Here is a 14,414-nt window from a genome sequence, read left to right as displayed (position 1 = left end):
TTTGTTGGTTATTCAGAAGCATGTTGTTTAGCTTCCATATGTTTGTATTTTCAGTAGGTTTTTTTTTCCTGTAGTTGACATCTAATCTTACCACATTGTGATCAGAAAAGATGCTTGAAATGATTTCAATTTTTTTGAATTTACCAAGGCTAGATTTATAGGCCAGGATGTGATCTATACTGGAGAATGTTTTGTGTGTGCTTGAGAAAAAGGTGAAATTCATTGTTTTGAGGTGAAATGTCCCATAGATATCAATTAGGTCTAAGTGGCCCATTGTATCATTTAAAGTTTATGTTTCCTTACTAATTTTATGTTTGGTTGATCTATCCTTAAGTGTGAGTGGGATATTGTCTCCCATTATTATTGTGTTACTGTTAATTTCCCCTTTCATACTTGTTAACATTTGCCTTACATATTGAGTTCCTCTTATGTTGGATGCTTATATATTTATAATTATTATGTCTTCCTGGATTGATCCTTTGATCATTATGTAGTGTCCTTCTTTTCATGGCCTTTATTTCAAAGGCTATTTTATCTGATATGAGTATTGCTACTCCTGCTTTCTTTTGGTCTCCATTTGCATGAAATATCTTTTTCCAGCCCTTCCCTTTCAGTCTGTATGTGTCCCTTGGTTTCAGGTGGGTCTCTTGTAAACAGCATATATAGGGGTCTTGTTTTTGTATCCATTCAGCCAGTCTCTGTCTTTTGGTTGGGGCATTAAACCCATTTACATTAAAGGTAATTATTGATAAGTAGATCCCATTGCCATTTACTTTGTTGTTTTGGGTTCGAGTTTATAAACCTTTTCTGTGTTTTCTGTCTAGAGAAGGTCCTTTAGCATTTGTTGAAGAGCTGGTTTGGTGGTGCTGAATTCTCTCAGCTTTTGCTTGTCTGTAAAGCTTTTGATTTCTCCTTTATATTTGAATGAGATCCTTGCTGGGTATAGTAATCTGGGTTGTAGGTTTTGCTCTTTCATCACTTTAAATATGTCCTGCCATTCCCTTATGGCCTGAAGACTTTCTATTGAGAGGTCAGCTGTTATCCTTATGGGGATAACCTTGTGAGTTATTGTGCTCTTCCTTAGCTGCTTTTACTATTTGCTGTTTCTGTTTGATCTTTGTTAGTTTGATTAATGTGAGTATTGGGGTATTTCACCTTGGGTTTATCTTTTTTGGGACTCTATGGGTTTCTTGGACTTAGGTGGCTATTTCCTTCACCATTTTAGGGACATTTTCAACTATTATCTCCCCAAGTATTTTCTCATACCCTTTCTTGTTGTCTATTTCTTCTGGGACTCCTATGGTTCGAATATTGGGGCATTTAATATTGTCCCAGAGGTCTCTGAGGTTGTCCTCACTTCTTTTAATTCTTTTTTCTTTTTTCCTCTCTCCTTCATTTATTTCCAACATTGTATCTTCCACCTCACTTATCCTATCTTCTGCCTCAGTTATTCTACTGTTAGTTCCCTTCAGACTGCTTTTGATCTCAGTTATTGCATTATTCCTAATCAATCGACTCCTCTTTTGTTTCTTCTAGGTCCTTGTTAAACATTTCTTGCATCTTCTCAATCCTTGTTTCTAGTCTATTTCTCTTTAACTCCATTTTCTTTTCAAGATTTTGCATCATCTTTACTATCATTATTCTGAATTATTTTTCAGGTAGACTCCCTGTCTCTTCTTTGGTTTGGTTTGGTGGGCATTTATCATGTTCCTTTACCTGCTGAATATTTCTCTGCCTTTTCATTTCGTTTAGATTGCTGTGTTTGCGGTGCCCTTTCTGTAGGCTGGAAGTGTGTGGTTCCTTTTTATTGTGGAGCCTGCTCCCTGTGGGTGGGGTTGGACCAATGGCTTGTCAAGGTTTGTTGGTTAGGGGAGCTTGTGTCTGTGTTCTGGTGGGTGGAGCTAGATCTCTTCTCTCTGAAGTGAAATGAAGTGTCCAGTAGTGAGTTTTGGAGTGTCTATGGGTTTGGTGTGACTTTCGGCAGCCTGTATATTAATGCTCAGGGCTATGTTCCTGCATTGCTGGAGAATTAGTGTGGCGTGTCTTGCTCTGCAATTGTTGGCTCTTGGGTGGAGTTTGGTTTCAGTGTAGGTATGGAGGTTTTTGGGTGAGTTCTTGTCTATTAGTATTCCCTGGAGTCAGGAGTTCTGTGATGTTCTTAGTTTTGGATTTAAGACTCCTGCCTCTGGCTTTCAGTCTTATTCTTACAGTAGCCTCAAGACGTCTCTATCCATACAGCACATGATAAAACATCCTCGATCATAAAACATCTATGTTGATGGTGAAACAATTTTCTACAGTGAGGGACACCCAGAGAGATTCACAGAGTTACATGGAGAAGAGAAGAGGGAGGGAGGAGATAGAGGTGACCAGGAGGAGAAGAGGGGGAGTCAAAAGGAGAGAGACCAATCTAGCCAGTAAGCAGTTCCCTAAGTGTTCTCCATAGCCCAGAACACCCAGAGAGATTCACGGAGTTAAGTAGAGAAGAGAAGGGGAAGGGAGGAGATGGAGGTGACCTGGGGGAGAAAAGATAGAGTTAAAAGGGGAGAGAGCAATCAAGCCAGTAATCACACCTCTAAATGAAAGTGGGTACTGAAGATTAGATTCTTAAAGGTACAAAATTGATAACAAATACCAAAAAGCAAAGATTAAAAATCTAGAGTAGAGGTTAGATTCTCAAAAATACATATTAAAGATAACAAAACAAAACCAGTCATAAAAATTATAAAATATATGTATATGAAACTTGCTTTAAAAATAGAGTCTTAAGGTAATTATAGTTTATAAAAATGAAAATTAAAGGAGTAATAAATAATTTAAAAAATTAAAAAGTGATCATAGTAAAAATATATCTAGGGATTTCTTTGGAGCTGTTGTGAGCAGTGTGGGTTCAGTTCAGTTTCAGATAGTTCCTTGTTCCAGCTTGTACTTGTTCTCAAGTTCTATAGGCCCCCTCCAATGCTTAGTCAGTGTTAATTACAGGGTTTTAATCTGTTTTACCTGTCACTTCCAGAATGGTTCCCTCGTTTATTTTGGCTTCCTCTGTTTGCAAGTTTCATCAGTGTCTAAATTCCATCCTGACACAAGGGTGCAAAGGTGGTCACTTGTTCGGGCTCACTTGTTCAGTTGTGTTATAGGGAAGGAGGGATACTGCAAAAAAACATTGCTGGCATGTGTGGAGAGTGCTTGGTGTGTATGGACCACACTGGGTTTGCTCCAGCTCAAGGCAGTGTGTGCTTCCCAGGTCTAAATCGCTCAGGTTCTGGGGTACTCTGCAAGTGCACAGACTTGATTGGGCATGTGTTTTGTGCCCTTCCCAGGTCTCAGCAGCTCAGGCAACCAGGTGCTTGGCGAGTGCACTGTCCCAGGTGGCCCGTGCATCTTAATCATCTCCCTGGTCTTGGCTGCTTGGTTTCCTAGGTGTGCCACGAGAGCATTATCTCATGTGTGCTGTGTGTCTCCCCTGGGGAGCTGATCTCAGGCTGTGTCCCTCCTGGCAGATATCAACTGTCCAGGATCCCAGGAAGACCTGGTTAGCAGCTGGGAACCTGCTCACAGTTTGGTGGAGGATGCCGGTCTCTGGGGCAAGATTGCAGCAGCCCCTTGCCTTCTGGTTCAGGCTGTCACATGCCTTTCTGCCTCCGGTGGGGGCTAGGGGCCTGTATGCAGCCGACTAGCTATCTTTTGCTGTGTGAATGGGCCAGTCTTCACATTAGAGCCTTTTGCAGTAAAGTTCTCCTTTTTTTCCTTTCTGGGGATCTCACAGTTTGGGTTGCTATCTCATGTTAGCTCCCTCAGATTGTCCTCAGGGCATTCATGCCCGGTCCTTAACCTAAGCACCAATTATGCAGCCCATGCCTCCCTGTCCAGCCCCTGCTTGCTGGTGGCAGATCCAAGTTTCTGGGCTACTTCTCTGCTGACAGTTGTGGTTAGGTGTGTATTCTGTGGGTTTTTTTTTTTTTTTTTTCTTCTCCCTGTTATGTTGCCTTCTGAGATTCCAAAACTCCCCACAGACCTGCCTGTGAGAGAGTTTCTTACTGTTTGGAAATTTCTCCTTCACGCCACCTCCCCAGGACAGGTCTCCGTCCCTAACTCTTGTCTCACTTTTTGTCCTTTATATTTTGTCCTACCTCCTTTAGAAGAGAATGGGCTGCCTTTCTGGGTGCCTGGTGTCCTCCGCCAGCATTCAGAAGTTGTTTTGTGGAAGTTTTTCAGCATTCAGATGATCTTTTGATGAATTTGTGGGGGAGCAAGTGGCCTCCCCGTCCTATTCCTCCGCCATCTTGGGTCCTCTCTCCCCTTCTGTTGTCTTTTTAAATGATTTTAAACACAGAAGGTCCTTTCTAATTGATGTAATTTGCATATTTACATTGTGTTAGTTTAAAGTGTACAGTGTAAGGATTTAATATTTGTATATATTGTTAAAGAATTATCTGAATAAGTTTGGTTAACATCCATTACTACACGTAGTTACAGATAGTTTTGCTTGTGATGAGAGCTTTTAAGATCTACGCTCTTGTGAAGTGAAGTCGCTCAGTCATGTCCGACTCTTTGAGACACCATGGACGGAGTAGCCGCAGGCTACTCCGTCCATGGGATTTTCTAGGCAAGAGTGGTGGAGTGGATTGCCATTTCCTTCTCCAGGGAATCTTCCTGACCCCAGGATCGAACCCAGGCCTCCCACATTGTAGACAGACTCTCTGCCGTCTGAGCCACCTATCAAACAGTATTGTTATCTCTGCAGAATTTCTAATCAATGCCCTTGTTAACTTCTTTTCTCAAGAAACATTAAATTTATCACTAAAATAATTTATAATTTTATTAACTTCAGTATTTACATAGCATAACATGTTTGTACTATTTATTAAAATATTTTCATATTTTCTTCTAGTTTTCTTCTAGTAATGTGTTTTTCTTATTAGCTCATTAATGAAATTGAAGAGATGGGTGGAATGGCCAAAGCTGTAGCAGAGGGAATACCTAAACTTCGAATTGAAGAATGTGCTGCCCGAAGACAAGCTAGAATAGATTCTGGTAAGACAAAGTAGAAAAGTGAAATGAAGTATTTTAAAACAAATATTAATTTATATTTGAAGATAGCACATATAGTTAATAGAACAAAAGTTATGGATAAGTGAAACTTGGATAAAATGTTTCTCATGAATCTGTATGTATCTATCTCTGTGTTGTATTTTTGCATGCCTGGATACACATGGGAAAACATGTATAAAGTATATTTGGAGGCATTATAAAGCAGAGTTTGTAATTCTAGTTTATTGTTTATAAATTTTATTTTATTTTATTTTTATTTATTTTATTTTTATTTTTATTTTTTATTTTTTTATTAATTTTTTAATTTTTTTTTTAATTTTAAAATCTTTAATTCTTACATGTGTTCCCAAACATGAACCCCCCTCTCCTCCCTCCCCATAACATCTTAGTGGGTCATCCCCATGCACCAACCCAAGTAAGCTGTATCCTGCGTCAGACATGGACTGGCGATTCAATTCTTACATGATAGTATACATGATAGAATGCCATTCTCCAAAATCATCCCACCCTCTCCCTCTCCCTCTGAGTCCAAAAGTCCGTTATACACAGCTGTGTCTTTTTTCCTGTCTTGCATACAGGGTCGTCATTGCCATCTTTCTAAATTCCATATATATGTGTTAGTATACTGTATTGGTGTTTTTCTTTCTGGCTTACTTCACTCTGTATAATCGGCTCCAGTTTCATCCATCTCATCAGAACTGATTCAAATGAATTCTTTTTAACGGCTGAGTAATACTCCATTGTGTATATGTACCACAGCTTTCTTATCCATTCATCTGCTGATGGACATCTAGGTTGTTTCCTTCTCCTGGCTATTATAAACAGTGCTGCGATGAACATTGGGGTACATGTGTCTCTTTCAATTCTGGTTTCCTCGGTGTGTATGCCCAGCAGTGGGATTGCTGGGTCATAAGGTAGTTCTATTTGCAATTTTTTAAGGAATCTCCACACTGTTCTCCATAGTGGCTGTACTAGTTTGCATTCCCATCAACAGTGTAGGAGGGTTCTCTTTTCTCCACACCCTCTCCAGCATTTATTGCTTGCAGATTTTTGGATCGCAGCCATTCTGACTGGTGTGAAGTGGTACCTCATTGTGGTTTTGATTTGCCTTTCTCTGATAATGAGTGATGTTGAGCATCTTTTCATGTGTTTGTTAGCCATCTGTACGTCTTCTTTGGAGAAATGTCTATTTAGTTCTTTGGCCCATTTTTTGATTGGGTCATTTATTTTTCTGGAATTGAGCTGCATAAGTTGCTTGTATATTTTTGAGATTAGTTGTTTGTCAGTTGCTTCATTTGCTATTATTTTCTCCCATTCAGAAGGCTGTCTTTTCACCTTGCTTATAGTTTCCTTTGTTGTGCAGAAGCTTTTAATTTTCATTAGATCCCATTTGTTTATTTTTGCTTTTATTTCCAGAATTCTGGGAGGTGGATCATAGAGGATCCTGCTGTGATTTATGTCTGAGAGTGTTTTGCCTATGTTCTCCTCTAGGAGTTTTATAGTTTCTGGTCTTACATTTAGATCTTTAATCCATTTTGAGTTTATTTTTGTGTGCGGTGTTAGAAAGTGATCTAGTTTCATTCTTTTACAAGTGGTTGACCAGTTTTCCCAGCACCACTTGTTAAAGAGATTGTCTTTACTCCATTGTATATTCTTGCCTCCTTTGTCAAAGATAAGGTGTCCATATGTGTGTGGATTTATCTCTGGGCTTTCTATTTTGTTCCATTGATCTATATGTCTGTCTTTGTGCCAGTACCATACTGTCTTGATGACTGTGGCTTTGTAGTAGAGCCTGAAGTCAGGCAAGTTGATTCCTCCAGTTCCATTCTTCTTTCTCAAGATTGCTTTGGCAATTCGAGGTTTTTTGTATTTCCATACAAATCTTGAAATTATTTGTTCTAGTTCTGTGAAAAATATGGCTGGTAGCTTAATAGGGATTGCGTTGAATTTGTAAATTGCTTTGGGTAGTATACTCATTTTCACTATATTGATTCTTCCAATCCATGAACATGGTATATTTCTCCATCTATTAGTATCCTCTTTGATTTCTTTCATCAGTGTTTTATAGTTTTCTATATATAGGTCTTTAGTTTCTTTGGGTAGATATATTCCTAAGTATTTTATTCTTTTCATTGCAATGGTGAATGGAATTGTTTCCTTAATTTCTTTTTCTACTTTCTCATTATTAGTGTATAGGAATGCAAGGGATTTCTGTGTGTTGATTTTATATTCTGCAACTTTACTATATTTATTGATGAGCTCTAGTAATTTTCTGGTGGAGTCTTTAGGGTTTTCCATGTAGAGGATCATGTCGTCTGCAAACAGTGAGAGTTTTACTTCTTCTTTTCCAATTTGGATTCCTTTTATTTCTTTTTCTGCTCTGATTGCTGTGGCCAAAACTTCCAGAACTATGTTGAATAGTAGCGGTGAAAGTGGACACCCTTGTCTTGTTCCTGACTTTAGGGGAAATGCTTTCAATTTTTCACCATTGAGGATAATGTTTGCTGTGGGTTTGTCATATATAGCTTTTATTATGTTGAGGTATGTTCCTTCTATTCCTGCTTTCTGGAGAGTTTTTATCATAAATGGATGTTGAATTTTGTCAAAGGCCTTCTCTGCGTCTATTGAGATAATCATATGGTTTTTATTTTTCAATTTGTTAATGTGGTGAATTACATTGATTGATTTGCGGATATTGAAGAATCCTTGCATCCCTGGGATAAAGCCCACTTGGTCATGGTGTATGATCTTTTTAATGTGTTGTTGGATTCTGATTGCTAGAATTTTGTTGAGGATTTTTGCATCTATGTTCATCAGTGATATTGGCCTGTAGTTTTCTTTTTTTGTGACATCTTTGTCAGGTTTTGGTATTAGGGTGATGGTGGCCTCATAGAATGAGTTTGGAAGTTTACCTTCCTCTGCAATTTTCTGGAAGAGTTTGAGTAGGATAGGTGTTAGCTCTTCTCGAAATTTTTGGTAGAATTCAGCTGTGAAGCCGTCTGGACCTGGGCTTTTGTTTGCTGGAAGATTTCTGATTACAGTTTCAATTTCCGTGCTTGTGATGGGTCTGTTAAGATTTTCTATTTCTTTCTGGTTCAGTTTTGGAAAATTGTATTTTTCTAAGAATTTGTCCATTTCTTCCACGTTGTCCATTTTATTGGCATACAACTGCTGACAGTAGTCTCTTATGATCCTTTGTATTTCTGTGTTGTCTGTTGTGATCTCTCCATTTTCATTTCTAATTTTATTGATTTGATTTTTCTCTCTTTGCTTCTTGATGAGTCTGGCTAGTGGTCTGTCAGTTTTATTTATCCTTTCAAAGAACCAGCTTTTGGCTTTGTTGATTTTTGCTATGGTCTCTTTTGTTTCTTTAGCATTTATTTCTGCCCTAATTTTTAAGATTTCTTTCCTTCTACTAACTCTGGGGTTCTCCAATTCTTCCTTTTCTAGTTGCTTTAGTTGTAGAGTTAGGTTATTTATTTAACTTTTTTCTTGTTTCTTGAGGTATGCCTGTATTGCTATGAACTTTCCTCTTAGCACTGCTTTTATAGTGTCCCACAGGTTTTGGGTTGCCGTGTTTTCATTTTCATTTGTTCTATGCATATTTTGATTTCTTTTTTGATTTCTTCTGTGATTTGTTGGTTATTCAGAAGTGTGTTGTTCAACCTCCATATGTTGGAATTTTTAGTAGTTTTTCTCCTGTAACTGAGATCTAATCTTAGTGCATTATGGTCAGAAAAGATGCTTGGAATGATTTCGATTTTTTTGAATTTATCAAGTTTAGATTTATGGCCCAGGATGTGATCTATCCTGGAGAAGGTTCCATGAGCACTTGAAAAAAAGGTGAAATTCATTGTTTTGGGGTGAAATGTCCTATAGATATCAATTAGGTCTAACTGATCTAATGTATCATTTAAAGTTTGCATTTCTTTGTTAATTTTCTGTTTAGTTGATCTGTCCATAGGTGTGAGTGGGGTATTATTAAAGTCTCCCACTATTATTGTGTTATTGTTGATTTCCCCTTTCATACTTGTTAGCATTTGTTTTACATATTGCGGTGCTCCTATATTGGGTGCATATATATTTATAATTGTTATATCTTCTTCTTGGATTGATCCTTTGATCATTATGTAGTGGCCTTCTTTGTCTCTTTTCACAGCCTTTGTTTTAAAGTCTATTTTATCGGATATGAGTATTGCCACTCCTGCTTTCTTTTGGTCTCTATTTGCGTGGTATATCTTTTTCCAGCCCTTCACTTTCAGTCTGTATGTGTCCCTTGTTTTGAGGTGGGTCTCTTGTAAGCAGCATATAGAGGGGTCTTGTTTTTGTATCCATTCGGCCATTCTTTGCCTTTTGGTTGGGGCGTTCAACCCATTTACGTTTAAGGTAATTATTGATAAGTATGATCCAGTTACCATTTACTTTATTGTTTTGGGTTCGGGTTTATACACCCTTTTCGTGTTTCCTGTCTAGAGAATATCCTTTAGAATTTGTTGGAGAGCTGGTTTGGTGGTGCTGAATTCTCTCAGCTTTTGCTTGTCTGTAAAGCTTTTGATTTCTCCTTCGTATTTGAATGAGATCCTTGCTGGGTACAGTAATCTGGGCTGTAGGTTATTGTCTTTCATCACTTTAAGTATGTCTTGCCATTCCCTCCTGGCCTGAAGAGTTTCTATTGAAAGATCAGCTGTTATCCTTATGGGAATCCCCTTGTGTGTTATTTGTTGTTTTTCCCTTGCTGCTTTTAATATTTGTTCTTTGTGTTTGATCTTTGTTAATTTGATTAATATGTGTCTTGGGGTGTTTCACCTTGGGTTTATCCTATTTGGAACTCTCTGTGTTTCTTGGACTTGGGTGATTATTTCCTTCCCCATTTTAGGGAAGTTTTCAACTATTATCTCCTCAAGGATTTTCTCATGATCTTTCTTTTTGTCTTCTTCTTCTGGGACTCCTATAATTCGAATGTTGGAGCGTTTCATATTGTCCTGGAGGTCTCTGAGATTGTCCTCATTTCTTTTAATTTGTTTTTCTTGTTTCCTCTCTGATTCATTTATTTCTACCATTCTATCTTCTATTTCACTAATCCTATCTTCTGCCTCCGTTATTCTACTATTTGTTGCCTCCAGAGTGTTTCTGATCTCATTTATTGCGTTATTCATTATATTTTGACTCTTTTATTTCTTCTAGGTCCTTGTTAAACCTTTCTTGCATCTTCTCAACCCTTGTCTCTAGGCTATTTATCTGTGATTCCATTTTGATTTCAAGATTTTGGATCATTTTCACTATCAATGTTCGGAATTCCTTCTCGGGTAGATTCCCTACTTCTTCCTCTTTTGTTTGGTTTGGTGGGCAACTCTCCTGTTCCTTTACCTGCTGAGTATTCCTCTGTCTCTTCATCTTGGTTATTTTGCTGCGTTTGGGGTGGCCTTTTTATATTCTGGTAGTTTGTGGAGTTCCCTTTATTATGGAGCTTCCTCACTGTGGGTGGGGTTCTATCAGTGGCTTGTCAAGGTTTCCTGGTTAGGGAGGCTTGTGTTGGAGTTCTGGTGGGTGGAGCTGGGTTTCTTCTCTCTGGAGTGCAGTGGAGTGACCAGTACTGGGTTATGAGACATCAAAGGTTTTGGAATAATTTTGAGCTGCCTGTATATTCAAGCTCAGGGGAGTGTTCCTGTGTTGCTGGAGAATTTGAGTGATATGTCTTGTTTTGGAACTTGTTGGCCCTTGGGTGGAGCTTGGTTTCAGTGTAGGTATGAAGGCATTTGATGAGCTCCTATTGCTTGATGTTCCCTTATTTCAAGAGTTCTCTAATGTTTTCAGGCTTTGGATTTAAGCCTCCTGCTTCTGGTTTTCAGTTTTATTTTTACAGTAGCCTCTAGACTTCTCCATCTATATAGCACCGATGATAAAACATCTAGGTTAAAGATGAAAAGTTTCTCCGCATTGAGGGACACTCAGAGAGGTTCACTGAGTTTCAAGGAGAAGAGAAGATGGAGGGGGTCGTTAGAGGTAACTGGAATGAGATACGGTGAGATCAAAAGAGGAGAGAGCAAGCTAGCCAGTAGTCAGTTCCTAATGTGCACTCTATAGTCTGGACCGCTCAGAGGTATTTACGGAGTTATACGGGGAAGAGGAGAGGGAGGAAGTAGACAGGGGTGATCAGGAGAATAAGAGAGAGGAATGAGAAGGAGAGAGACAAATCCTGCCAGTAACCAGTTCCTTAGGTGTTCTCCACTGTCTGGAACACACAGAGATTCACAGAGTTGGATAGAGAAGAGATGGGGGAGAAAAGAGACAGAGGCCACCTGGTGGAGAAAAAGGAGAGTCCAAAGGAGAAGAGAGTGGTCAAGCCAGTAATCGCGCTCTCAGGTAAACTTGGGTAGTGAAGTTTGGGTTTTTAAAAGTACAAAATTGACAACAAAAACCCTAAGAGCAAAGATTAAAAATCTAGAGTAGAGGTTGGATTTTCAAAAATACAATATTAAAGAAAAGAAGCAGAAGGAAAAAGGAGGAAAGAAAGAAAAAAAAAACAAGAATTATTAAAAAACAAACAAACAAAAAAACAAAACAAAACAAAACAAAAACCAAAAACCAAAAAACCAACAACCATCCAAAGGCTATATATTGTTTGCCTTAAAAAAAAAAAAAAATCTTTTTTTTTTTTAAATAGTAATAGTAGGTTATAGTAATAAAAATTAGAGGAGAAATGACTTAACAATTTTAAAAAAAAGTTAGAAAAAAAAAAGAAAAAAAAAAGAAAAAAGAAAAAAAAAAGGAATGATTTTAAAAATAGTAAAAATATATCTGGCCCTTCTCTGATGTTTTGGGCCGTGTGGGATCACTTCCAAGGTGTTTCCCTCTGTTTAACTTCTTCCGTTTGCTGGTTTTTTAGGCTCACTAGTTCAGTCGCGCTGTGGGGAGGGGGGAGGGGGGATGCTGCAAACAAATAGCACTGTCGTGCGCACACAGTGTCTCCGCCCCGCTTGACCTGTCCCTTCTCGTGGCGCACAAACCGCTCCGGCTCTACGATGCTCAGCCGGGAACCGTCTGGGGCTGGCCCTAGGCTGCGTGCACTTCCCCGGTCCAAGCCACTCAGGTTCGGCGCTCAGGCAGCCCTCAGAGGCACAGATTCGGCTGGGACTGTGCTTTGTGCCCTTCCCAGGTCCGAGTAGCTCAGGAGTTTGGCGAGCGCGATCGCCGCGGCTTGTCACCTTTTCTGCTGCTGCTGCTCAGCTTTCTGGGTGGACCGCTGGCGTCCCCAGTGGGGCAGATTGTGACTGTCCAGCACCCCCAGAAGTCTTAGCAAAGAAGCCTGCTTGCAGTTAGGTAAGTAAAGTCTCTCCGGGTCTGCAATTGCCCCTTTCCAGCCCTTACGGCTCTGGGTGCCTGTCCCCGGCGGGGGATGGTCTGCAGCCGGCTTTTTCCGTTCTGTCCTTTGTTCTGCGCTCGGTCCTGGCGGTGTCTTATGTTCGAGTTTTTTGCGTGGTAGCTATCCCACAGTCTGGTTTGCTAGCCCAAGTTAGATCGTTCTGCTTGCGTGTGGGGCGTTCCTGCCCGATTCTTACAAAGCACTGCAGCCCGCGCCTCCCGCGCGTCCCTGCCCTACCCCCACTTCCCAGTGGCGGATGCAGGCGTCTGTGCTGCTTTTCCGCTGGGGGAGTTACTGTTGGGCTTGTAATCTCTTGGTTTTAATTATTTCTTTATTTTTCCTTCCTGTTATGTTCCCCTCTGTGTTTCCAAGGCTCTCCACAGACTCGGCAGGGAGAGTGTTTCTTGGTGTTTGGAAACCTCTCTTCTTAAAATTCCCTTCCCGGGACGGGCTTCCCTTCCCGGGACGGAGCTCCCTCCCCACCTCCTTTGTCTCCTTTTCTGTCTTTTATATTTTTTCCTACCTGTTTTTGAAGACAATGGTCTGCTTTTCTGGTTGCCTGATGTCCTCTGCCAGCCTACATAAGTTGTTTTGTGGAGTTTGCCCAGCGTTGAAATGTTCTTTTGAGGAATTTGTGAGGGAGAAAGTGGTCTTCCCGTTCTATTCCTCCGCCATCTTTATGCTCCTCTGTTTATAAATTTTAAAGGTTTTTTTTTTTGTTGTTGTTTTTGTTGTTGAAAAGTGGTTGGCTGTAAGGGAATTAAACTACTAGAAAAGCTCTTGCACATTTATCTTCTACCTTATAAATCTTAGATGGTAGCTGCTACCACTGTCTTAATTTTGTAGTGTTAGAAGAGAGTTTATCAGAAGCTCTGGGAAAGTTTGAGAGAATAATAAAAGCCCTCCCTTACAGATATTCTGATATATACTTGTCTTTTCCCCTTCTACCCCTAATCCGTATTGGTATTTGCTATTCTTTATTGATGTCTATTAAGAGTTAAAAATACTACTTAAAAATATCAAACTTATAAAGAAAAGTATGTGGTGATCAGAGCATTACTGTTAGACAATTTTGTGAATAGAATCTACATATTATTTTCCTCTGGGAAATTGACAGGTTCTGAAGTAATTGTTGGAGTAAATAAGTACCAGTTGGAAAAAGAAGAATCTGTGGATGTTTTGGCAATTGATAATACTTCCGTGCGCAATAAGCAGATTGAAAAACTTAAGAAGGTAATACCAGCTGTCGTATTTTGAGTGGTTTGTTTGGTATGTGGGGCACTGTCCAAGCCCTCAGATGTCCTGCTCTGTTGTTACAACCACCATGTGAGGTGTGTCTTACTTCCCAACATTTTAGAGATAAAGAAACTAAAGATAAGGGAGATTGAGAAACTTGCTCAGGATAAATAATTAAGCAAGACTCAAATCTAGGTCTGTTGATATTAAACATTCACCTTTTTAATCATAATATCTGCCTCTGTGAAACTTGTATGTTCTTATTAAAAACTGCTCCATAATAAAAATAAATCAATAATTTATTGATTTGAAGTAAGGCTTAGATGGTTATACAGCTCAAAGTTAAAAACAAGATTAAATTCAGAGTCCATATTTAAACCCAGGTCTTCTCACTGTAATTTATTTTTGTGTTCCTGATACTACTATGAAAGAATTATTTGCTTTCATTTTTTTTAAAAACATTCAAATATATTTGAATAGTGTTTCAGTAAGATATAATTTAGAATGAAAGATATTTATTTTGATTGGAACTAGAGTACTGGTATAATTTTTTATTTCCAGTTTCTTACTGAGATGAACCAAAGTATACAAAGTACTAAAATAAAATAGATAAAACATATTAATTCTTATTGTTGTAACCTATATATTTCTATTATATGAAGCTACTTTGTCTCATAATCTCTGGCTTTAGTAATTACTGCTATTTCTAAGGCAGGAAAGTTGAAGTTCCTTAATTATTTTCTCTGTTTACTATCCTTGTGAT

The 14,414-nt window shown here is 38.9% G+C and overlaps 1 protein-coding gene across 1 annotated transcript in view; it reads left to right on the top strand.

Moving 5' to 3' along the window:
• MMUT (methylmalonyl-CoA mutase) overlaps positions 1 to 14,414 on the top strand; it is a 48,767-nt gene that overhangs the window by 20,329 nt on the left and 14,024 nt on the right. Inside the window, exons 7-8 of the mRNA XM_068994233.1 lie at positions 4,923 to 5,034; positions 13,533 to 13,648. Of these exons, the coding sequence (XP_068850334.1) occupies positions 4,923 to 5,034; positions 13,533 to 13,648 (228 nt within the window). The remainder of the gene's footprint in view (positions 1 to 4,922; positions 5,035 to 13,532; positions 13,649 to 14,414) is intronic.

The sequence above is a fragment of the Capricornis sumatraensis genome, chromosome 22, assembly GCF_032405125.1.
Source record: "Capricornis sumatraensis isolate serow.1 chromosome 22, serow.2, whole genome shotgun sequence".
NCBI classification, from domain to species: Eukaryota; Metazoa; Chordata; class Mammalia; order Artiodactyla; family Bovidae; genus Capricornis; species Capricornis sumatraensis.
This window is presented reverse-complemented; position numbering and strand designations above follow the sequence as displayed.